General features: G+C 36.2%; 3 protein-coding genes across 3 annotated transcripts; 1 reads left to right on the top strand and 2 right to left on the bottom strand.

Moving 5' to 3' along the window:
* Nucleotides 1-340: 340 nt before the first annotated feature.
* On the bottom strand, nucleotides 341-2105 carry LOC128215391 (uncharacterized). The gene is made up of 2 exons (XM_052922078.1): nucleotides 1958-2105; nucleotides 341-948 (listed from the first exon to the last, which is right to left on the bottom strand). Exons 1-2 carry the CDS (start codon nucleotides 2103-2105, stop codon nucleotides 341-343), a joined length of 756 nt encoding a protein of 251 aa, XP_052778038.1.
* A 5795-nt stretch (nucleotides 2106-7900) lies between these two features.
* On the bottom strand, nucleotides 7901-10074 carry LOC128214365 (heavy metal-binding protein HIP-like). The gene has a single exon (XM_052920788.1). It carries the CDS (start codon nucleotides 9920-9922, stop codon nucleotides 9272-9274), a length of 651 nt encoding a protein of 216 aa, XP_052776748.1. The 5' UTR covers nucleotides 9923-10074; the 3' UTR covers nucleotides 7901-9271.
* A 12569-nt stretch (nucleotides 10075-22643) lies between these two features.
* LOC128215390 (uncharacterized) lies at nucleotides 22644-24594 on the top strand. The gene is made up of 2 exons (XM_052922077.1): nucleotides 22644-22823; nucleotides 23101-24594. The coding sequence occupies exons 1-2, from the start codon at nucleotides 22644-22646 to the stop codon at nucleotides 24592-24594; spliced, it is 1674 nt and encodes a 557-aa protein (XP_052778037.1).
* The last annotated feature ends 1240 nt before the right edge of the window (nucleotides 24595-25834 follow it).

The raw sequence follows: 25834 nt of genomic DNA, 5'->3' as shown, positions 1-25834 counted from the left end.
AACACGTCACAATTGATAGGACATGGTTGACGTTTTTGACGTCTGTTCCATGACGATTTCGAAAAGAATATAGAGCTACTTTGTGGAATTTATTACTGACTGTAAACCAATTACAATTGCATCAGCTTAATTGATCAAATAATTTAAAACATTTTCTACCAAGTTTTACCTGATGTTATTACATATAAATTCCATGTATTCGTCTATTATAGATAGTCGTATTTTTAACAATTTGAAAAAAAATCTTATGTTTTATTGTAATACATGTGAATGTGTTTTATGCATGTCATTTCTGAAGTAACGGTAATCGGAACAGTGTAAAAAACAATTTGGTTCCATTTTAATTTATCAAGGTGTAGGAGAAGAACCCGTTCTTTAACCAGAAGAGACACTCTGCAGTGTGGTACCCAGCCGTAACCGTTGTGTTCTCACTAAGCACTGCGGTTTGGCCGGGAAACATTCCCAGGTAGGCCGTAAAAGGCCTTCCGATTTGCATAAAACTCAAAACTTCCTGCTGCACGTTGACCTCCCACTGCCTGTCTGTGTCTGTCATGTTGTCAATCATGAGTCCCGTGGTTTTATAGAAAGCGAACATGTCGATGCCGTGAAAGGCGTATCTCGCGGGAAGCGTTACCCAAAACGCCTTCATTGGAGCGGAGGGGGCATATTCTGCTATGTATCTGAACACCGGGGACGTAAAAGAAGTCGCCATTACTAGAGCCAGATAATCGTTTCCACAAGTCACTCTGAGGTCTGTCACTAGACTAGCTAATTGAAATTCTGGATTGTGCACGTTTTCTGGGTAGAGCTTAAGCGCGGTCTCTGCTATGACGTCACCAAAGGGAAGTAACGCATGGCGGACATACTCCTGATACTTGTTATCTTCCCATGTCCAGTTGGTGACCTCTTGCGGACTAGACTCTAAACTTTCTTCATGGGATGTGGTACCTAAATATCACATTGTTGTTCAGTTTAACATGACATTTCATTTGATACAGAGCGTGACATCATAAACGTTTTAATCGATAAACAAGCTTCTCAAATTATTCAAGGTGGTTAATTTGCCATATGGATTGAAACAACAACCAGTAAAACAACTAACCAATCAGAACAGGAACATCGCTTCCTATTTTTGCTGTATACGCTTCAAGAGTTTTGGTAAAAAAATAGCCTCGAAAACAAAACGGTCGCAAACGTTATTGCACTCTCCTCAACGAATTTGAAAATAATATACTGGCAAACATAGACTTGGTACACAACGTTACCAAAAAACATTTAAAGCAACTCAGTCGAACACTTTGGGATATTTATAAACACACACATTAAAACGGTCATATGAGTAAAGTCGTTAAATCGAATGAATGCCAATTTATCCATGTAAATATTGGAGAAATGAAGTAGTCCTCAAGCCCATGAGAGCCGACATATTAAATGCAATTAGCGACTTCTGAAATTTTATACTTGGACTTTGCATGGCGCCTTTTTATTGCCTTTTAAAGAAAGATAATCAATATAAAAGTAATTTCCTAAATGCTTTACAATATAAACTCCTTAAGATGCAATTATTTCATTAATTTCGAACTGATTAAATTTGTCTTTATATTTACGTAGATGAGAGTCAATGATAGATAGAACACTTAAATGTATGCCTTGATTTATCATCCCTTGATTATCTACGTCTCAAGTTTATTCAACGGCTTGATCTAGATAAAGGAGCGTTCAGTTGAACTTAAATCTACTGTCTAGGTTGCATCCAAGATGCAAGTGAAGTCATTATGTGGTGCTCAAACCTGTGTGACGAACATGTGTGAATAACATATGTTGGCACACATCTCAGTTTTTAACTCTACCCATACTCTGATAACGTAAATAAAATCCGAGGTACAAATTACAAATAGGGTTCCTAATATCTTTAATGTATGGTATGGTGTTTTTTGGAGGTAAAAATATGAAATACCATCGACAACCGGAAGAGCACCATTAAAGCGATCTTTAGCTGGGATTCCAGTGAGATCGCTCATCGCCCAGTACGGGAACTCCTCCCATGGCACGCTGGCAAGCACATTTCTGGTGTCATATTGTACAAGCAGTCCTCGTCTTGACATCCGGTATTTTGTACAACAACTTGGTTATCCACATCCACTTCTGCAGCCGTCTTATTCATGACTGGTGATCCACTGATCGCCCAGGCCATATGGAAAAGTCCGTGGCCGAGGGGTGAAGCAAGCAAAGCGTATATGGCCGTCCCACCGGAACTCTGTCCAAAAAACATTATCTAAAAAGAAATGTATTTAGTATTAGAAAGGGACAGGGAGGCAATTAAAACGGAAAGGGAAGTTACGCTTTCATTTTCTTTTAAATGGTGCGATATAAAAAGTTTGCAGAGATATTTCAGCTTTACCAATGTCTAGCGATGATTACCTTATTCGGGTCTCCACCAAACTGTCGAATGTTGTTTTGCATCCAATGTAGTCCTGTTAGCATATCCATGAACCCATAATTTCCGGAGGTGTTAGTATGCGAACCATAGCGCAGCATGTCCAGCGACATAAATCCAAACGCGTTCAGTCGGTAGTTGATGCTGGCATAGACAACATCATGGTCACGAGCCAGCTGCTCTGTTGGCGCGTAACCAATATCCTGCTGATTTCCGTTTCCAAAAACCAAACACCCCCGTGTATCCAGAACATTACCGGAATTCCTGCCGTTGGGTTAAGATGGGGCGTCCAGACGTTCGAATAGAGGCAATCCTCGTTTCCAATCGTCATGTTGGCAGTGAATTGGGGGTTTCTCTTCAAACACGGGCTGCCAAATGTTCTAGCGTTAAGGCGTCCGCGCCAGCAGTTTTTGTTGGTGCTGTTAACCGGGAATGGTGGTCTCCAACGCAAATTGCCAACTGGAGGACTGGCATAGGGAATTCCTCGGAACGAATATGCTCTTGAAGTGACGTTATAAAGTCCACGTACTCGACCGCAGTCTACTTTAACGGTCTTACCCTTCATATTGGCCTTTGCCGCTTCAACGACGATTGGTCCTGAAATCAAAAGGACGAGATTCAGTAATGTACAAAACATTACTACCGCCATTTTATCTGTTGTAAGCTACTTCGTCAATTGCATAGTCAGTTATCATTAGTAATTTGTATACATCATCTATAAAACATCATGATAAATAGGATTGTTAAAAATGGATCGTATTCAAAGCGTAGGCTAGGAGTATGTAAAAAAAGTTAAACACTGAACAAACACCATAACTGGTGATTTATAAAGTACATTTATAAGAAACATGTGAAGGAAAATACATCTTAGATAAATTAAATGCTTGATTCCTGTTAATTCCATCTAATCGTTTACTCGCCGGCGCCAACAGTTACAATATTGCCGACTGTTCTCCATGTCGAAGACGCAAGATTTAGCATGAACGGTATAGTAAATATGTCTCAGGAATAATTATTCAAATGTTTTGAAAGTATTGAAAATGTCTTCTCAAAACATTCATTTTTTTAAAGTTATAGGAGCAATATTAACACAATGAAATAGTTCATCTAATGTTAGTTACATGTAAGATATAAAGATCATATAAAACTTCACATAATTAATTACCAAAGTGTTATGGAATGAAATTATCATATAAATAAGTATGCTAATCACATTTCAAATTGAAATTGCATGATACGTAATAAATGAGTTCGTTAACCTACTTAATAACATCAGGGAAGGGTGAGATTTAAAGTAGTGCGTATATCATATACCTGGCAAATATAATTTATCCTTCTTGTTTTCGTTAAATAGTATGATTTAGTAAATCCTACCGCCATATCATGGGAGCACACCCATGACTCGTTTTTTTGGAAGATTTTCATGGAAGATCAAATGATGTTTTAACAGGTCATTATTTGTTTTGTTTGTCACCTATAAAATGTATGCTGAAATAATTGATTGAATTAAACATGAAAGGTAGATTGTTCGTGAATATAAAAATACGCATGTATTGCAAACTAATATAAATTGTTAAATAACAAGTTCAAACAAAAACACATACTTAAGTAGGCTTAAACCACAAATAAATTAGGTAAATGAAACCACCAAAAAAATTTTTTTTTAATCACAATTGATAATTTCAACCACGTTAGTGATATTTGCGTTATATATTGTATGCACGATTTCTTTTTATACTGTTATGCTGTTAACACATCAATTATACGATTGTTAAACATCAAAATAAATTACATACGTCTTGAACCATTAATTCAAAAAATCGATTAAACACTGCTATGCCCACCTTAAAGCTGGTCTATCACAGACTGGCCGTTTTTACAACCCTTTTTGTCTTGGAAAAAGCCAATAATTTGCGTAAATAGCTGAAAACAATTGGTACAAGACTGTTAAAAAAGTTCAGATCACAGTGTTTTATATTTACGTTTATTGTTTCAGCCGTATAAGTTAAAACCTCTAGTTAATTTATATCTATTAAAGCGGTACCTAACAATCCTTGATAAACACCCCTAGCTTTTACATATAATATTTATGTACTGTGTTGGTTGTGTTCTTGTTCCATGTGTTCTTGTTTGTGCATATTTGTTTTCGTGCTCTAGGTCTTTAGCGTTTACCCTGTGCCGTTAAACGGGGTTTATGTTTGATGATTTTTCGACAACTGAGCATGTTTCTGTATTTTTTTATATACATATTGGTGTAAGTCAAGGGCGCTGTATTTAAGGTGGTTAGATAAATGAAACAACAACATGTTGTCTACTCAGGATGGTATGAACATTTTTTATGCTATGGCAAAATTGTAAACTATATTGTAAATGTATGGCTCAGTAATACAATAGAAACACCATATTTGAAATGCGTAAGACTACCAAAGATAATATCTATTATTTAGTAGTAAATGTGACGACATGAGCGTATATAAGGGAATGATAAATAATGTTATAAATTATCTGAAATATAATTATACTTAATTTTGTTGTTGTTGTTGCTGATATTGTTTTCAATCCAACCACCTGGATGGAATTGAAATCAAACGATATCTCAATATCATGCATGGACAAAAAATGATAAAACAAAAGTGACAAGGTACAGAATACAGACATTTACTTTTTCCTAATATATATTACAAAAGAGAAATGACATAAGCGTTCTTCATTTTCATTAATAGAAAAAGTATGGAAAATATATTAAGCTGAATCTAGAATTGCAATTACAAAATGGTTAATAATATGAATACAATACCTTTGCATTCAGAACTTGAGTGCAAAACTTTTGGGAAAGAAAAAACAAACAGACGCTTTTTTTTAATAAAAACAGCTATTTCGTCAGGTAAATTCACACCTGTTACAGCGTATATTTGCGCTGATAAGAATGAAACCACAATGTTCATATAGCTGTGACAACAGTGAATGGAATTTTCATAATTTATTACAGTCATACAAACACGTGTTACATTCTACTGCATATGGAATTGATATTTGTATTCAATTTAAATTGATTCATGACCGAAACGTTTTATAGTTTGTCACAAAATATTGAATACAGCTCCCAAATGTTTAAAAAACGAAACATAACTTGTATGATAAAAAATTATATGAATAATCATGTCAAAAACTATAAATGGTTAAATAAAATGTTATTTCTAATATATTATTTTTCTACTCCAGCGAGTCCAAGCGTTCCACCAAGCACGCCATCGGGCATATGAGTGGGGGTTTTCCTGGTCAGTAGAAATATTAAAACCTATTTTTGGTCAATTATAAAATAATCGAGGATGATGTATCGATTTGATACTTCTATTTAAAGTAAACATGTCTGTTTGCATGAATATATGAAAACGTGTCCCATCATTTGTTCTGTTTAACAAAATTGTGTTGATATCAAGTTGAAAAAAACAAACATAAACATAAACATTACTATTTTGCGCTTCCGCTTTCTGGGTAAGCACTTTGATGTGATTTTACGGGTGTTTTTTTCTTAATAAAAACAACACATCATAAAGACCACTCTGAGTGGGATGCCATTCGGCCAATTTCCATCGAAATCAACCTCGTATGTATTCAAGCAAGAAGTTGTTTGTAACATTCTAAATAATAGTATTAATTATTTGTACGGTTTTACGTGTATTTTGTTGAACTAAATTTAAATCGATTGTAAGTGAATTCTATTAGTGCATACATGATTAAGATTCGCAAGTCAAGTCATTAATTTTATCGCTAATTTAAATTAATACTCGATTTACTTGCACCATAGTAAAATGTAAAGGCTTCTGACATTGTAAACCGTCCATATACATCCGAGGTTGTTTTCGATGGGAATTGTGAATTGCACATTACAATTCGTAGCGCTGTAAATTGGCTGACATTTTGACATCAGTTTGATGACGAATGCGATAAGCATAAAGTGTTTATATGAGGAATTTATTACTGACTAATTGCTCAATTGAACAAATGAGGATTTCAAAACGTATATACAGCTTATTTGTTGAATATGGTGTTGACTGTTAACACATTATTATAGGAGCTGCTTAATTAAACAAAGAATTTAAAGCCATGTCTGGCGATTTTCCGTGATGTTATTTTAAGTTAAATCCCGATATGTGTTTTTTTTATCCTCGTAGCTATAATAATTCTCTTTTTTATTTTATTTTTTAAATTAGTTTATTTTTTCCTGTATTAGTGTCGATTGTCTTCCAAACTTTACAGAGTACACACTAAATATGCCCTTCCATGACGCAAATCATATCTTCATTTTAAAGCTGCAATCGCACAGATTGAACGTTTTGACAATTTTAATTATTTTTTTTGTCTTGAAACGAGCCAATTTTTTGGGAAAAATCCATGAAAACTGCTGACAAAAATGAGATCGCAGATTTTTACATCTAAGTTCAAAAATTGATGTTTTATGCGTTTCCTTAAACTGTTTTTAACGGTTTAAACCATAAATCATTAATTTTGGAACGGAATTATGAAGATCTGTGAGCTGATCCTTTGTCAGCAATCTTTTATCATTTGTTTGCAGATATATACGCAAAAAGTTGCTCTCTCCAAGACAAAATAGTAAAAAAAAAATTGTAAATATGGTAAATCTGTGAGAATGCAGCTGCAAATATCCGAAATATACCAAAAAAGATCCATGCATGTTGTTTTTTTAAGTGAAGGTGCTCAATTAGACGCCGATATGTTGTAAAGTAGCACACATTCAAAATAATAGATCATAACATTATCTGATTGATTTTCAGCTGTCAAAGTTATACCTCTTTCACAGCAGAACAATAACTCCGTTTTTGGTGTTCCGATGCATACGACTTGCAGCTGCATGCTGCTCTTTCCTGTCTGCCTTCGCAAGTTTGTCCATCGCGATCCCATGGTTTTGTTCGTGATAATTATGTTTATGTCACGTTATTAGTCTAAAATCAGGAGAAGTGAATGAAGATCGTGCTACTAAATATAAATAATCGCTGCCAAACGTCATACTCATGTCGAAAGTGACGTCCTTGTTTAAAGGGGTCTAAATTTGCTAATATAATCCAGGAATTTTTTTTTTCAAGTTGGTGAACTCCAGCAGTAACAACCAATCATTAAACCAGATAGATAACGTACAATAGTTGCAACAAAGGATTTGAGAGCAGGCGTTGTAAGGATGTAACATAAACACGAACACTCGCCACAAACAATGACTATGGCGCCCTTCTTGACTTAGAATGTGAAACAAATTTCAGGGGAGCAAATTGTTCCTTTGCTGAAATAAAATCGGACGTAAAATGCACTGATTGGAACCTTCCAAGGTCAAACAATCTTGTTTCAAAAAATGTCGGTATACTTTAACACTTTTTACTGCTCATAAAACCCTATCAAACTAACCTTTTCAAAATAATATGGTTACGTTTAAATGAACAGCGAACAACATTTTCCAATGTAAACATTTATTGTAGAAAAAACACATGCATAATGTGAAAAGTACATCTACAGCTGTTACTTCTTATAACAAAGATTTGATTTTATTAAACAAACATTAAGGAATACGTTCAATTAATTACCCGCTAATGCATACAGAATTACTTGAAAAGTGTGAAACATAACATCACATAATAGAACATTGATTAAGATAAAAATGTATGAACCTTCATAACCATTCAAATACAACTTACAATATGCGTGGAGGTATCACAGAGATGGTGAAACGACAGTGTAATAGCACAAGAAGAGAGCAAATATGGATGTTAAATACATAAAAAATATCTTTTCATATAAGCATTCTTAAGGAATGAATTGCGGGGTTGATGTCATTATTGGGGTATGAACGCAATTGGGCTGGGTAAACTGTGTGGAGTCAACGCGTACTTTGACCAGCACAATTGCGTTCATATCTCCGATAATGACATCAATCCCGCAATTCATTACTTATATTTACACCAGTAGTTCATTATTTCATTCAAGAATTGTAAAGAAAAATACTTCATTTGACTTAAGGAAACCTTTCACTAATCCTTTCTTTCCGATTCTGTAAATAAAAAGACCCGAATGTAACCGAAAACATTTTTTTTCAAATGACGTCACAATGCCGAGGGAAAAGATCAACCACCGGAAATCACTTTTAAACGTAAAATTGAAACAATGTTGTTATCATATAATAATATAATACTATAAAATGTTTATTTATATTCTACGGGACCTGTTGCCACAATACAAACATTAATAAGATCAATAGTTTTAATGTAAATTGTTATGCGATGAATTGCGATCCAAACATATCCGAAGATGTTGCGTTCATCGATTGAGTAACGCAATTGCCGAAAGGCAGTTCATATAAGGAATGGAAGTTGAGGTGTAAATATAAAATTATTGCATACTAAAAAACAGCATGCTGTTAAAAGAAGCATTAGCAAAGATACAGAACTATAAATTTAACACTACATATATTGATGTTTATTAAGTATATTGTATTTAATTTAAACGCCAAAATAGTAAATACTTTGAATGAGTATAATAGACTATTTACCTGACTGCATTCAAAACGATGTATCAAACATGTATTAAAACACAAATGAAGTAAACCTGTGATGATGCGTGACAAGAAGAATCTGATGATTTTGTAAATTATATTAAAAAATCTAGTGCACACTTGAAATATTAGTACAGCTTATATTCAAAATAACATTTAAACATGATTATAGTGAGATTTTTCGTAACAAAAACACAACTGAATACCGCACAAAGAACAGATGTTCACCATTAAAAAAAATGAAACCAATGTTTCCTTTGAAACACATTTGTAATTTAGAAGCTTGTATTAAGTAGAAAGCCAGAGAAAGTACTCCAGTTAACATGAATGTAGAATGGCTCCGATCCCCAAGGCCCATGTTTCACCATCTTAACTTTATCCCCAGAGTTCAGATTCAGAACCGCCATATTGCTGCCAGGGCCATAGAAACCGGTTGGTCCTCCGGAATAAAGGTACAGTTTGTTGATGTCATTTACCTTGAGCGATGTTTCAATAGACGTTCCTTCTTTCGTCATGATATTTGAATAAAAAACGTAAGTCCCATTCACTGGTGCGGTGAATACACCCGTTGTTCCATCGTATGCCCCACCCTCGTTGGTAACCACCGTTTTAAACACAATCGTCTCCCATGCTCCAATATTCTCGTAGCTTTTGTCAAGACGCGCGAAGAAGGCAACACTAGTTGACCTAGCTGTAAGCTGTTGGTTCACGTCTTTAATTAACTGTGATGTCAAACTAAGTGATTGTCTAAAGCTCTGTTCCAGGTCGCCCACTTTCGCCCTCAGAGCCGTAGTAGCAAGCGTCTGTCTGTCCATTCTCTCTTTCAAAACGGCAATGTCATCAGTAACACTCCGACTTGGTGCCGTATGCACCAGGAATGTGACCGACGCTACACACAGAAGTCTTAGTAACCCACTGTTTTCCATGTCTATGAAGATTGTTTTTCATCATCGCAAAGTCTATTATATACCTATGGCATATAATATCATCATTGTGTGTGCGAAATAGATTGGTTCGTTTAATCCAACCATTGGCGATCATTCATTGGACTGCAACATTGGACTTGGATTTTCATGGAAGTCCGTAAGTTGTTTATCTCGAAACCCGGATCTGTTTTGTTTAAACATTGAATTGCTTTGTTTCTGCCTCGTGAGGTAAACCGAAAACAATTGGGCGATTCATCATTTGATACTTGATTCAAGTGCGTCATGGTGTTTTACTTTTTAACAATCTTTATGATTTTTATGAAAAAAAGTTCTTCGTATAATGTGAATTTTCTTTGAAACAATTTACATCAACACGCAATTTCAAATTGAGAATGTAGTAAATATTTTAGAAGTAGGACACCGTGACTGTTCTTCGTAATTTGTAAAGACCACATGAATGATATGCCATATTCGAAATAGAGTATTATGTCGTATATGAAACAACTATATGTATGCTAAATTAATTGATTGAAATAAACATAAATGGTAACATTTGCGTAAATATAAACATAAACTTGTATTGCAAACTGATATTTATTGTTTAAATACGAGATCAAACAAAAAAACACATACTGAAATACTCTTACACCACAATTAAATGACGCAAATTAGACCACAAAAATGTGTTTTAAATCAAGATTGATAGTTTTTACCACATAAGTCAGATATCAGTATTATATACTGGATGAACATTTTCTCTACCCATCAATTGTACGATTGTTAATATTAAAATGAATTACAAACTTCTTGAGTCATTTATTTTGAAAACATATAACGATCAATCAAACACTGTGGTCTGTGTCCAACCAGGTGTGACCAGCTTAAAGCTGCACTCTTACAGATTAAACATTTTGAGAACTTGTTTTTTGTCTTGGAATGAGCCAATTATTAGCGTAAATGTCTAAAGTCCAGTAATACTGGACTTCTGACAAAGAACAGATACCAGTGTTTCATGTTTACTTTCGAAAATTGATATTAATGGCTAAAACATTTAAGAGAAATGCCTTATTTGGCGGTTTTCAAAGAATTGAGATCTGTTTTATTGTGGATCATATGACTAATATGACTAAAACTAATACAGTCAAAACTGTCAATCTGTTACAGTGCAGCTTTAGTCAATAAAAAAGTGAAAACAACCTTAAAACAAACACAATCAAAGAAAAAAGTATATCATTGTTTTCTACGTACGATTATATGTATTGTACTTATATTCGTATGTTAAAGAAAGAACTTGCACTTGCTTTGTGTAAAGAGCGTGATCATTAAAGTGACACAACCGCCCTTTGTCTGCACATGAGGTTTAAATCATAGTTTATGCTCGGGCAACATTTAGCTAAGCACAGTCTCCTTCGAAGGACCCCTTAAAGTCAGAACATAACATATAATGCTCAAGAGCCTTGAAAGGGATTCAACATTATGTTATGAGAGCCTTCTTATAAAATAGTTTTGTGAAAATTAATTAAAAGCTTTATTCTGTTTCTGTTTTTAAGTGATCAACGAGTACGAGAAGAACCCGATTAACCCAGAACAGACACTGTGGTGTGTGTTTGCCAGTCGTAATCGTTGTTTTCTCAGTCAACATCACCTGACACAAACAGTGGGAAATCAATGTACAACACAAGGTTCTGGCTTTCGCGGGCACCGGAAGTCACCATACTGATGACTAAGGGAATGTTTCCCGGCCAGGAGGTGCTTTGAATTAAATTCCACAAATGATAATTGTATAAGAAGGCATCCATAACATTATGCTGAATCCATTTCAAGGCTTATGTTAATTATATGTTTTGACATTAAATGCCTAGTTTAATCCTTCTATAAGTGACCAAAAAAAAAACAACAAAAAAAAAAAAAAAAAAAGAACGTGTATTGTATACAAACTCTGTGTATTGATCTTATTTTTATTGTCTAATTGTCTTATCCGACCTCCGATCTGAATATCCTGCTGTGCAGTTTTGGAGGTTTTATTATAGAAATGGGCCCTAAATGGCCCTAAATAAACAAACAGGAAATTGGCCCATACTGTGACATCAGTGCAATTAGCAGAAGATGAGCAGCTGGGGATTGTCATGCAAAACATACCTTAAACAAGGACTTTAAGGGGTCCTTCGAAGGAGACTGTGCTTAGCTAAATGTTGCCCGAGCATTAACTACGTTTAAAACCTTCTGAAAAGACAACGGAAGATTGTTTCATTTACCTAACCTACTTAATGACCACGCCCATTCTCAATCCAAGTCCAAGTTCTTTTTTCACATGTTTATGGTTAAGTACATATAATCGTACGTCGAAAACAAAGGTAGAACTTTTTCAATTGATTGTGTTGGGTTTAAGGTTTTTTACTGATTTAAAGCTGCACTCACACTAATAATACATATTTTACTAGACTTTGCCAAGCGAAAAAAATATTCGTCAAAGACATGGCAAACAGTGAATGTTAGTGTATATTATGAATTGTGTATACAGCTTTAAAACAATATTCGACGATATTATTTAGTGACAAAGTATGTTATTGTATCACATGCTTTAACCCTTAATCCAAACGAACAACATTGATATATTAAAGTATCATGACATCAGACGATAGATGTAAGTCTGTAATTTTGGATAGCTATTGATGATAATTTATCATTTTGTTTAAGATTTTCAGAATAAAAGTTTAACAGTTGTGTGTTCAAAGCGCCATAAGGTAATAACTTTATTTTGATATCAATGTCATTTGCTGTTTTGCTATTTGTTGTAATGTGGTGCCTCCTGTCTCTTTTGACTGTTTGTTCGGCTTTGATCCTTTTGTTTTAAATACAACATATATGTAATCTCGACTTCTGATCATGTAATGCTGTGTCTCTCGTATAGTTTCTATTTTGCTTTGACGCTATGTTTAAATGAAAATAAATCGGCTTGGCTCGTTGCTGTTTTCCAAAAAGAATGTATGTTTAGATACTTTATTATTAAGTACAATGAAGACGTTTGTAAGAGAAAACCAGTATTTTTCTGAAATCGAAAACGCCAAATAATAGCGCCTTGATACCATCATATCTTTGAGACTGTGGCGGTTATCAGAAGATATTATCAAGATACAATATATCGCAAGGGTAAAGCAAAAATACTCAATGTGACTTTGAGTTCAACAATTTTTACAACTTAAAGTTTATCTAATATTCATCTCCCATTTAAAACTGAAAAAAAACTTGATTTATACTGTGAAATATAGATAATACCAAAGCAAACACGAACCCGAAAAATGAATTATAAAGAATCATGTTTTATTTACTTTGGATTTCATGTATAATTAATAACAAAGAGAAATCGTCGAGTTCTTTTCACATATTTAACAAATACATATAGTGTCTTTTGTATATGTTAACATTTTCAACATTTCAAAGCATCAAATATCTTAAGCAATTGAAATGTTTACGAATATGTTTACATATGTACAATCCATAATTTCTTTATAAGGTTAAAAAATAAACAGGTTTTTTCTTCAAAATAACACATGATAAGCAGAGGCACTGTTAAAGCAGCACTTAGCAAATTAAAAAAGCAAATAGGTACAAAAGAATGGAGTATATTATAGCAACGCAAGCAGATTAAATTCAGGAAGAATGCGCATTTACTTATCTTATATTATTTTCTTAACGCCAGCAATATCATGAATTCCAACCAACGCAGTGAACATCACGTTATTTCAATTTAGTTGAAAGTCTTGTACGTGAGGACTGACGCAGAGTGGACAGTTTTATTAAAATTTGTAAAACAGAAGAAGCTACAGGAGAACCACAGAGCCTTACATTTAGCCCAGGATATGTTTAGTGGTCAACATAATATTTTGTTTATGCCGGCGGTGTTGTACCTGTGTAGCACCCTCAAATGTCACTGGTGCTGTCTGTGTCACCACTCACATCACATTCGGGCGTATAGGCCATACATGCACCATAAATATGTCATATATTTAAAATATATAAAACCTTAAAAACTCTGATGTCACATATTTGATAACTGTGATATCAGAAATAAGTTCAATGCCGCTGTTTAAAGATTACCAATTGTATTGTAAAATACTAAGATACATTTTGAACACGTTTTGTTTATATTCTCGAAAACAGTTCGTACTGATCGTTTGTTTCTGTAAGTATCAAATTGCTGAAAGCTGCACTCTCACGGATTGAACGTTTTGACATTTTTTTTTATTTATTGTTTGCCTTGGAACGAGCCATTTTATGCTAAAATGCATGGAAACCAGTGATATTAGACTGCTGACAAAAATAGATCGCAGATTTTTATGCTTAATTTCAAAAATTGATGTTTTATGCATTTTTTAAAACCGTTAGTAACGTCTTTAGCTATAAAACATTCATTTTCGAACAAAAATATGAAAATCTGTGAACTGATCTTTGTCAGTCTTTTATCACTTGTTTGAAGATATTTATGCAAACATTTGCTCATTCAATGACAAGAAATAAAAAAGCTGTAAAAACAGTTAATCTGTTAGAGTGCACCTTTTATCATTGACATGATTTGTGTACGTTTTGTTTTCAATTTGTGTTTGATAATGCATATATATATATATATATATATATATATATATATATATATATGCATACATTGTCTCTGTTGTTGTAATTATGTTAAAATTGTTCAGGTAAGTTTGGTTGAAAAATGCAAACGATTTTTTTTTACTATCGATGACGCAAATTCGACGTCGTTTTGGTATTGGCGAAATGCCACAATTTATGATCTTCGAATTGACAAACAACTAGTTGCAAGATGGATCGGAAGTGTTCTCTGCTTCGCGCTAATCTTCATTTTTTAAACCGTTCTCCTGAATATTTACATGCTACTGGTGGCGTTAGTAAAATCTGCGAGTAGGATTAATTCGTTATTGGTCCAAAGAAAAAATAGGTAATGTTATGTAGCTTAAACAGGGTGGGGGTGGGGGCCAGTGCATTATTATATGGACAGGAAAACCTCTTATCCGGAGCACCATTTAGTATAGGTATTAAATAAAAAGACAAAATCTTGCTTGATTTCGTATATTTATGTTTTGACCGTTTTGATATTTAAAACAAATCAAACAGTTATAACACATGCATAGCAAAACGCACATATATGTGAATGGGTTTATTCTATACATACAAAATAGCCCGTAATCCGGCGTACAAAAAACGCAGCTGGGTGAAAGTATTGCAATATGGTGCAAATATTAGAAAGATTGTGCAAAAAATGGCAATATGGCGCAAAAAAGAGATTTGTGCAAAAAATAGCATATGGTGTAACTATGAGTAAAATCATGCAATTTCATGAAAATAGCAATGAATACAACTGTATAAAAACTTGGCAAAACATTCTACATGCCATATGGAGTATTAGTATGACATCCAACATCTTAACACCTTCTACATATGATTTATTCTTCTTTAAAACGGTGCATGTATGCCGCTCATTTGGGTCATCATTATGCCTGTCCGTGTCCTACACACAGTCGCTTTTCGGAGTAATTATTACATTTTATGGTCAGATAGCTTATTAGTATACGTTTCTTGGAGCAAAGTGCGCAGATAAAATGTAACCCTGGTTAGAGCTACCCTGGATCTTTAAAGGGGCTGTACTCTGTAAGATGAAATAGCGAAAAAAAAATTGTCGAAAACTGACATAAACTTGGCATCGATGTGTACAGTGCATTGAAACTTACTAACTGAAATACCACATAGTTTACCATTTATTTAAGTTTAGCAGTTATTTCGTATTTTTCCATTAAAAAGATTACTGGGTATGTCTACCAGGTAGAATTTATTCATTATGCTTGATTTGCTAGTCGGTGTTATTACGTGATATTATCGAGGAAGGTGTATACCCATGTAGAGTAAGCCGTCGTAGCTCAGTGGATACGACGTTGGACTGCAATTTTGGCGACATGGGTTCGAACCCTGTCTCCGACCCTTTTTATTTACATTTTGGTACTTTTTTTAACAATTATGATATCAAAGTGTACCACATTCAATTAGATAATTGTCCTGAGATTCGTTACAGAAAAAAAACTTTGGTGCCAATCTGGTGTACAGTCCCTTTAACGTGCACCAGTGTATAGCACTGTCACACGTTACCCCCATTTAACGTCTATCCCGGAAGGCGATAAGTATTTGTTTAGTGGTGCGGCGGGTAATCGAACCTGAGACCCCTGAATTGACATTCAAGTGCGTTACCACTAGACGACGAATCCGCGACGATCAATAATTACATTTAGAATACACAGGACATTGTATAAAGGGTATTAATACATTTAATTGATTAAAACCATGTACAGTTTTGTATAAATAACGAATTAACACTCGTGGCGTAAAACCTTTAATATTCGAATATTTCATATACATTCTTAACACGGTATTTTGTCAATCGTGACCACTTAGCCGTCTCAGGAAAGCTTGGTACATTTCGATGTTCACACCCATTGTGTTGTTCAATGTCCGCGGGTAATCTTATCAGCTTTTGAAATCTGATTACCTGAAGACCGCGCTTACCAAATGGGCACTGCGCATATGCAAACGGTAACTTGGTAGCTCCCGGTCAGATTGTTTGACAATAAGAAGAGATCGGATATATTTTGGACGTTGAAAAGTGTGCATGTAGGTATTAAATATGAAGCTGCTTTTTACTTCTCAGTTAACATTAAACTCCTTCTGATTAAAACTTGCTCAGTTTTGCTCGGGCTGTATTATTTTCTAAAGTGAGATATGGACCATAACTAGTGATCACTTATAATCCAAGATTATTGTCCAACACATGTAATTATATACCAATCTGATGCTTACAGTGCGCATTCGAGTCATCAATACCAGGTTATTTTTTGTTTTAATTTTGACTTGTCAAACTGCGCTTAAGAACATATAGCTCAATCGGTCACTGATCGGTATTATGTTTTTCGCATATATACTATTTACTGATGATTTTACAATTTCAGTTTTGGTGCAAAATTTGAAGATCACAGCCAAAAGGAATTGGTATAGTTGTAGTCGAACATTGCCGAAAGTGCCCGACTTTATACGATCTTGACCGAACGTAATCACGGAAACACCCGAGCGGAAACTGCAACACAAGCTAAGTGTTTATTTCATATACGAGTTTGACAGTTCTCTTTTATCTAGATATCATTATTTTTGACAACATTATATGGTTCCGAAATTGATTTCTTAAAAAAAACATCCGAAAATAAACACTTGTGTGTAGGAATGGTTATATGTAAGTTTTGATTATATGCGTAAATAATTAATTCTGTTCACGACGTTCATAATTCATGGATGATTCAAAAATCAAAATTGTTTCATTAATTGAAAGTTATTTAAAAAAAAAATTGATGTTGTATTTTGTGGACAAGGTGATTAAAACACTTAGGGTACGACAACATTACAAACAAAACTATATATTTACTTATTATAATACGTTTAATATAGTAGATATGGTATTTAAGTTTCGGGAAACAACATTTTCTTTCGAAGGCAAACTCAATCTTTTTGTAGAGAATTCCTTGCTCATTTATTATTATAATAACATTAAAATCAGACTTGCATTTTCTGTTGGTTTTCTCAATCTTACAGTGAAAATGCAAGCGCCAGCATCTTTCCCAAGATTGCTTTAACCAAACCCGGGTAGCAGAACATGTTAGTTTCGTTTTCATGTTATTCGCCACCTTGTTGGCATGAAATTTGGGTAATTTTCACGCGAAAATGTGGCAGTCTGATGGGCAAACCTTGTTCACAAAATTATGTCCATTTTGTTTTGTTAGGTAATTAAATATATTTCTAATCATAATATAATGAAAACATGATAATCGGAATATCAACTTGGCCGTTAAAATTAAGAAAATAAATAAAATCAAACATGAATATGGACGTTGCTGGATATTGAACTTTAAATTAATAGTACTAGTTAAATGCATTTATTTCATCATTTTTTTGATACAGTCATACGCATTCGCTGGCCCTTTTCACACCGTTATGTAATACTTTGTGAAAAGCAGAAAATGAAAATAACATTTTTACATTTTTTTTGCCGCCATTACTGCCACTCGTTTCAGAAATTATAGCTTTCCTAACACCGGAAGTCGGCATTGCATCGGAAACGCCCAGGATCAAACCTTCCGGTATATGACGTCAACAAAATCTTCCGCCCGCTCGAAGGTCACGTGCACATCACCATAGAGACGAGAACAAAGCGACTTGGGAATTGTTTGGTAAGAAATGTGATTGATGATGTTGATGATGATGATGATTATGATGATGATGATGATGATGATGATGATGATGATGATGATGATGATGATGATGATGATGATGATGATGATGATGATGTATCACGATGGTGATAATAAAAAGCAGAGATATCAAATGCAATTTATCAATTGATACTTTTGAAAAATTGACCTTTTAATATTTTTTTAAGATTGAATTAATATGTATATTGATTGTTTTTATAGCATTTACTCAGCTGAAGAAAACTCTTAATAGTTAGTAATGTTGTTTCAAACAGTATTGTTATCGTCTTGTACTCAGAGTAAAATAAAAACAATATAAGTGATCGTTGAAAGCGCTGATAAAATAGTTATTCCCGTTATGTGTGTTTCTTTTAGACAAATTCTCCAAAAGAACGACATACGAGATTGACGTGGACCCGATCAACATTGTGCAGTTATGTGAACAACGGAGGGAAATCGTGTCGCCCCCCCCCCCCTCCTCACCTTGCTCCAGCAGACCCAATTTCCGGGCACTTCATGTCTTCCTGATAACAGGTGCGTACGTTACAATCTTGACGTTTTATTAAGTAATCTCTTAAACGTTAACCTGGAAGTTTAAGTGAGCCCAAAGAAGACTTAACACATAACCGCCGGAATAATGTCAAGGAGCTAAATATCCGAACTAGGCATTATTCTCGAAATATATGTAATCCCTTAGCATTTTTCAAAACCATGAGCGAGTCCTTTCAGATGACCATGCAAACCTTGTTTTTGTTTTGTTGAATCAAGTTTAAAGTGACAATCTTATTCAAAATCGATACATGCATTTGTATAACAAACTTCAATTTTGACTGATAAACCTTTATCTACTTACTAGACACTGCATGAATGGAAAATATTTATTACTGATAACAAAAATATAACCGTGTATCTAATAGCAGAAAGCGAAAACATATTAAATGATTGGTGAATGCTAAACGATTTACTGTGGTCAGCTTTAGTCTCATAAGGTAGAAATACCGTGTTATATGCTCATTTCTTTAAAATTAAAGATTAAGCGTATTAGACTAAAGACATTTCGGAATTTTGATTTCAGCCTGTTCCTTACCCATACACAATACATGTACACCTTATGAGCATGTCCGGTTCACTTCCTACTATAAAACAATACACTAGCGAATTAAGGGGGGGGGGGTGCGCATCCGGCGCGCGCCCCCTCTTAAATCGTCAAAGTTTACTTTTTATGTCAATATAGGAGTGAAAAAATATTAAAATACGCCAATAATTCATCATGTCCGCCTACAAAATGTTAAACTTTCTTGATTGAGTAAGCCCAAATCCACATGCAAACAGTTCATGACATACACTTTCGGTTCAGAGGGAGGGATGCATGACAAAAGGTTGCCCCCCTGAGTTACGCCCCCTTTTACGTCAATTCCGGGACCCGCCCCTGCAATATATAGAAAACACACTAGTAGGGGCTGGTTAACCAGACTTCATTTAACAGTGTACTATTTTTGTCTTTCCTTTGCTCGTATATATTTGTTTTCAATGCAATGGTATTTAATTTCGGAGCTGTTGTTTGATATAGATTTGAGAATAATTCTGGATGAGATCGTGAGAAGTCGGACATTGACGGAAATGCCCGATGTTAACCGAACTTTGCCACGAAAACTGCCGAGAAGAAAAGAAAATGCAACAAAAGCCTTAAATTTGATTATAAGTGTGGGATTTATCTTTTTTCTTGACTATATTTTTTCTTCTTACAATATATTTCTTTTCTTTCATGATAATTTCCCCAAAACTAAAACTTTCTAAACGCATGGCGCAGTATATATACTTTATCTTAGATCCCATTTCTAGTGGTTACATTAAGATACCAAATCATTTTATTTTATTTTCCAAAACGAAAACCTCATTTGATTTATGTTTATACTCGGGTACAAACGTATTACTTCAAATAAATAAAACTAACGACGCTCGTGTTTCATGACTGACACCAGGAAATAAAAATCAATTTTTCAAATTTTAATTCCGCAACTTATCAGAAGTCGACACCCGCCCGGAAAACACTAGGTGTTTGTGATAACAGGCTTCTGTTTGATGACGTCACACCAATGACGTTGCCAGATCAAGGGTCACCCGAGCACGATCATAACTGAAAGATTATACCCAGCAGGGGTTAAGTGGTAAGGGATGTAATGACTTCTTAAAAACACGTTTTTGTATCGAATATTCAGGGAAAATACCACAAATAGACTGTATTAAAAACAATAATTGTATTACTCAAGAAATAAGCTAGGCCGTATTGCATACCAGCGTGAAAAAACGCAAACGCTCAGCAAGAATAAACAAAGAATGGTCTGCAACCCGTCACAATTGTATTTGTGAAATTTGTACTTGAATGATGGGAATATAAGTATCTATCATGTGTTTCCGTTACGGATAGAAAAATCCGACCCGAGGGCACGTGCGTAAACCGGTAACGAAGCTTGCCGAGTTACCGGCCACGCAGCGTGCCGAGGGTCGGATTTTTCTATCCGGACCGGAAACACATGATTGATACTTTTTCTTTCACATATAAATTTATCAGTCTGTGGAAAAATGACGTTCAAATCGAACTTTTGAACAATTACACCAAAAAGCGCGTGCGCTGTTGTACTGACGTCATAGAGCGCAGTAATTTTGAATAACAAAATATAGCGTTTTTTAACGATTATTTATTTTTAATTTTAATCAAAAGTCTTGCAAACATATATGTTTCATTGCGCTTTATTGAAATGGCATAATATATTTTTCATAAACCATACAATAAATGAAATAAGTAGTGGCGCGTTGTTGCGCATGACTCATATTACATGGGGTATGTAGGATGTTTTTTCCAGCACTGGTGACATGAACGGAAACACACGTCCGGTATGCAAGAAATTGATTTTCTTTATATTTGAATTTCCTTATTTTCATTATAAATGATTGATAATGTTTGTTATGAAGGATGTGTGGCTTGATGCATTCGGAATACCACGGCCATTTTCCATTGAAAACAACCTCTGATGTTTACGGACGGCATACAATGTCAGAACTCAATAGAGCAGTTAAACTTGTTTATATTACGCCCCAAATGACTTTCCTCTTGAGATTCTTAAATATTTATGCAAGAATTTACTTAACAGGCAATGAATTTAAATTAAGTAATAAAAATAGTTAAAACACACGTTAAAACACGACAATTAATTATAACTATTATTTAAGATTTACCTAATTCTACTGATGTACCTACAAACATCGGAGGTGTTCCGAATGGTGATGCTGGCCATATGTATAAGCTTGAATCATTTGATCTATACATTTAAGAGTTGTTGCTACATGGGATAATTTCGGTCCAGATCGAATGTATTTAGAATCTAATCCGAAACATGTTTTGGTACATGGCTATACGTGTATTTTGTATAACTGTAAAGAGTTTATTGATCAACACTCAAATTGTTATTCTTGTTATGTTTAAAGTTCCAGGACTTCCCCCACCTTCCACGGCGTCCGTGTCGTAAAAAAATCTATTCAAACAACTTTGAGGTCGAAGCTATTCAACCACGTGACATGATTCGTCCAACTACGACAGATTAAGGTTAGGGAAAAGCTCGTAACAGAGAAATGTGGGTAATACATTAGCAAGTAGTAATCCATACATGTTTTATATTTGCACGTTTCTTCATACTATTGAAAAGGATAAAGCAGTTACTATCATTCAATTCCTTAGATAATAGTTGAATTATCTCCCGTATATACATTGAATTATAATAGAGTAATTTCCTTTACATTATTGAGTAATGATTGAGTTATTTCCCTTACATGCCTTAAATTATAACTAAGTAATTTCCCTTAGATGTATTGAATAATAATTGAGTTATTTCCCTTTCAAACACTATTGTCATAACGTCTCTGTTTTGTACACAATCGATTTGGTCACTCCTGGCCACACTTTAAATGATTGGGAATTGCAATTACTTCGAAATGATGTCAGTTTTTGCATAAAGTACATTTTAGATGGGATGGGATACACGGCATGGTGAAGTAATACATCATCAATTGAGCGCGGGAAGACCCTAATGTCACATAGAAAGGTATACTCAGTGATTGGACCATACCTCACACTTTAGTTTACGGCAGTTGTTTCTCTTGTAAAAAGAAATCGTCAAAACAAAATGAAATCAGAATTCTTAGGAAGTGCGACCCAAATATATGACTGGATAATGGACCAATACATTTTCTGATCGGCTAAAAAACACCCATACAGTATTTAATATATATTTAGAGTATTCTTGTTACTCAAATTATAATGCATGATTTTGTCTAGTACAAATTCACATAGGGGAATAATTACCTAAATATTGGACCATTATCGGACCATCATTGGGCCGATCTACCGATATTCCGACCAAATGCCGATATCGATCCGATATGGCCATGATCACTTGACTGTACCGGTTACCGTACCTGCTACACCGTACCTGTTACCGTACCAGCTACTATGTATCTACTACCGTAGTTGCAACCTTGTACCTACTACCGTACCTGTTACCCTGTGTCTTTACCGTACCAGTTACTCTGTGCCTGTTACCGTACTTGCTACACTTGTACCTGATACGTACCTGTACATTCAACCGATACTGCTATCCATTCTCCTCTGTACCTCCTTCTCTACCTGCTACAGTAACTGAACTTCTGTGCCTACTACTCCTGTACTTTTAATCTTGTCCAAAATCGACATGCTTATTTGGCTGACCCAATACCTAACCTGCTACTCTGCACGAAAAAAAATACCTGTTACTCTGTACCTGCTACTATTTACTTTCCACTGAACCTGCTAATCTGTACCTGCTACCGTACCTGATTCAGTACCTGTCCCCACCTGTATCATCCAGCGTACCTGCTTCTGTACCTGCCCCCACCTGTAACTGCTACCGTACCTGCTACCGTACCTGTCCCCCATACCTGTACCTGCTACCGTACCTGCTTTCGTACCCGCCCCACACATTTACCTGCCAATGTAGCTGCTTCCGTACCTGTCCCACACCTGTATCTGCTTCCGTACCTGCCCCACACATGTACCTGCTTCCTTTCCTGCGTTCGTACCTGCCCCCACATGTATCTGCCACCGTACCTGCTACCGTATCTGCTCCCCCTGTATCTGCGATCGTACCTGCTTCCGAACCCGCCCCCCCCCCCCCACACACACTCCTGTATCTGCAACCGTACCTGTTCCCGTATCTGCCCCCACCTGTATCTGCCATCGTTCCTGCCTCCGTACCTGCCCGATCCCCTGTACCTGCTACCGTACCTGCTTCCCCCTGTATCTACCATCTTACCTGCTACCGTACCTGCTCCCCCCTCTGTATCTGCTACCATACCTGCCTCCGTACCTGCCCACCACCTTTACCTGCTCCCCCCATGTATCTGTTAACGTACCTGCTTCCGTACCTGCCCCCCTCCTCTGTACCTGCTACCGTGTCTGCCTCCGTACCTGCCCCCACGTACCTGCGACCGTACCTGCAACCCCCCCCCCCCTCTCCTGTACCTGCTACCGTACCTGCGTCCGTACCTGCCCCCCTCCCCTCCTGTACCCGAGAACGTACCTACCCCCCCCCCTCCCCTGTACCTGCTACCGTACCTGCCTCCGTACCTGTCCCCACCTGTACCTGCTTCCGTACCTGCTCCCCTTTACATGCTCCCCTTTATTTGTTCCCCTGTACCTGGTACCCTACCTGTTTCCGTTCCTGCTCCCCTGTACCTGTTCCCGTACCTGCTCCCCTGTACCTGTTTCCGTACCTGCTCCCCTGTACCTGCTTCCGCACCTGCTACCATATACTCTGTACCGGCTTCCGTACCAGCAATTCTGTTTCTGCTTCCGTACCAGCAACTCTACGCCTGCTACAATTCTGCTATTCTGCACACGTTACCGTACCTGCAATTCTGTTTCTGCTCCCGTACCAACAACTCTACACCTGCTACAATTCTACTATTCTGCACACGTTACCGTACCTGCAATTCTGTTTCTGCTCCCGTACCAGCAACTCTACGCCTGCTACAATTCTGCTATTCTGCACACGTTACCGTACCTGCAATTCTGTTTCTGCTCCCGTACCAACAACTCTACACCTGCTACAATTCTGCTATTCTGCACACGTTACCGTACCTGCAATTCTGTTTCTGCTCCCGTACCAGCAACTCTACGCCTGCTACAATTCTGCTATTCTGCACACGTTACCGTACCTGCAATTCTGTTTCTGCTCCCGTACCAACAACTCTACACCTGCTACAATTCTACTATTCTGCACTACCGTACCTGCAATTCTGTACCTGCCACCGTACCTGCTTCTCTGTACCGTATGACTTACCTACTACTCTGTTCCTGCTATAATACTACCTACTTTTATTCTTGCTAGCGTATGAGTTGCTTTGGACCTGCTATTGTACTTGCTACTTTGTACATGCTGCGCGTACTTGTTGCGGTGTTTTTGTGTCTGTACTTGTCACCTCGTAACTTCTACCGTATTTGGTACTCTGTTCCTGCTACAGTACAGGCTACACTGTACCTGCTATCATACCTGTTACTATGTATCAGTAACTGTACCTGCTACTCCCCAGCGAGCATAGCCATATCGGATAGGTATCGATATCTGGTCGGAATATCTGTATATCGGCCCATGATCCTCAGATAACGGTCCGATATTTGCTTAATTATCACGAATGTTTATTTGTTTCCTACAGCTTAATTTTGAAGTAGATGTTGAATAACTAGGAAACTCTTATCATATTTTTAATACTTTAAGAGAGCTTTTGTAAACATAAGAAAATACATCGGTCCACCATCGGACCGATATATTTTTAGATGTCACATACTTAGTATATGTCAAGCGCGACCTAAATCCTATAGTCTTATGTTTGGTAAAAAACTTTTTTGAACATATCAAATAACTCTCTTGATTTTAATTTAATATATAAAACTAAGCTACAGAAAGTCGCTAGATGAAGCTGCGCTACTAAAAAGTGCTAGATGAAACTGCGTTAAAGACGAACGCCAAATGGAACTGCGCTACAGACGAAAGCCAGATAAAGCTGCGCTACAGAATAGTGCTAGATGAAACTGCGTTACAGACGAACGCCAAATGAAACTGCGCTACAGACAAACGCCAAATGAAACTGCGCTACAGACGAACGCCAGATGAAGCTGCGCTACAGAATAGTGCTAGATGAAACTGCGTTACAGACGAACGCCAAATGAAACTGCGCTACAGACGAACGCCAAATGAAACTGCGCTACAGACGAACGCCAGATGAAGCTGCGCTACAGAATAGTGCTAGATGAAACTGCGTTACAGACGAACGCCAAATGAAGCTGCGCTACAGACGAACGCCAGATGAAGCTGCGCTACAGAATAGTGCTAGATGAAACTGCGTTACAGACGAACGCCAGATGAAACTGCGCTACAGACGAACGCCAGATGAAGCTGCGCTACAGACGACCGCCAGATGAAACTGCGCTACAGACGAACGCCAGATGAAGCTGCGCTACAGAATGGTGCTAGATGAAACTTCGCTATAGACAAACGCCAGATGAAACTGCGCTACA

This window comes from Mya arenaria, chromosome 13, assembly GCF_026914265.1.
Source record: "Mya arenaria isolate MELC-2E11 chromosome 13, ASM2691426v1".
Lineage (NCBI taxonomy): Eukaryota > Metazoa > Mollusca > Bivalvia > Myida > Myidae > Mya > Mya arenaria.
This window is presented reverse-complemented; position numbering and strand designations above follow the sequence as displayed.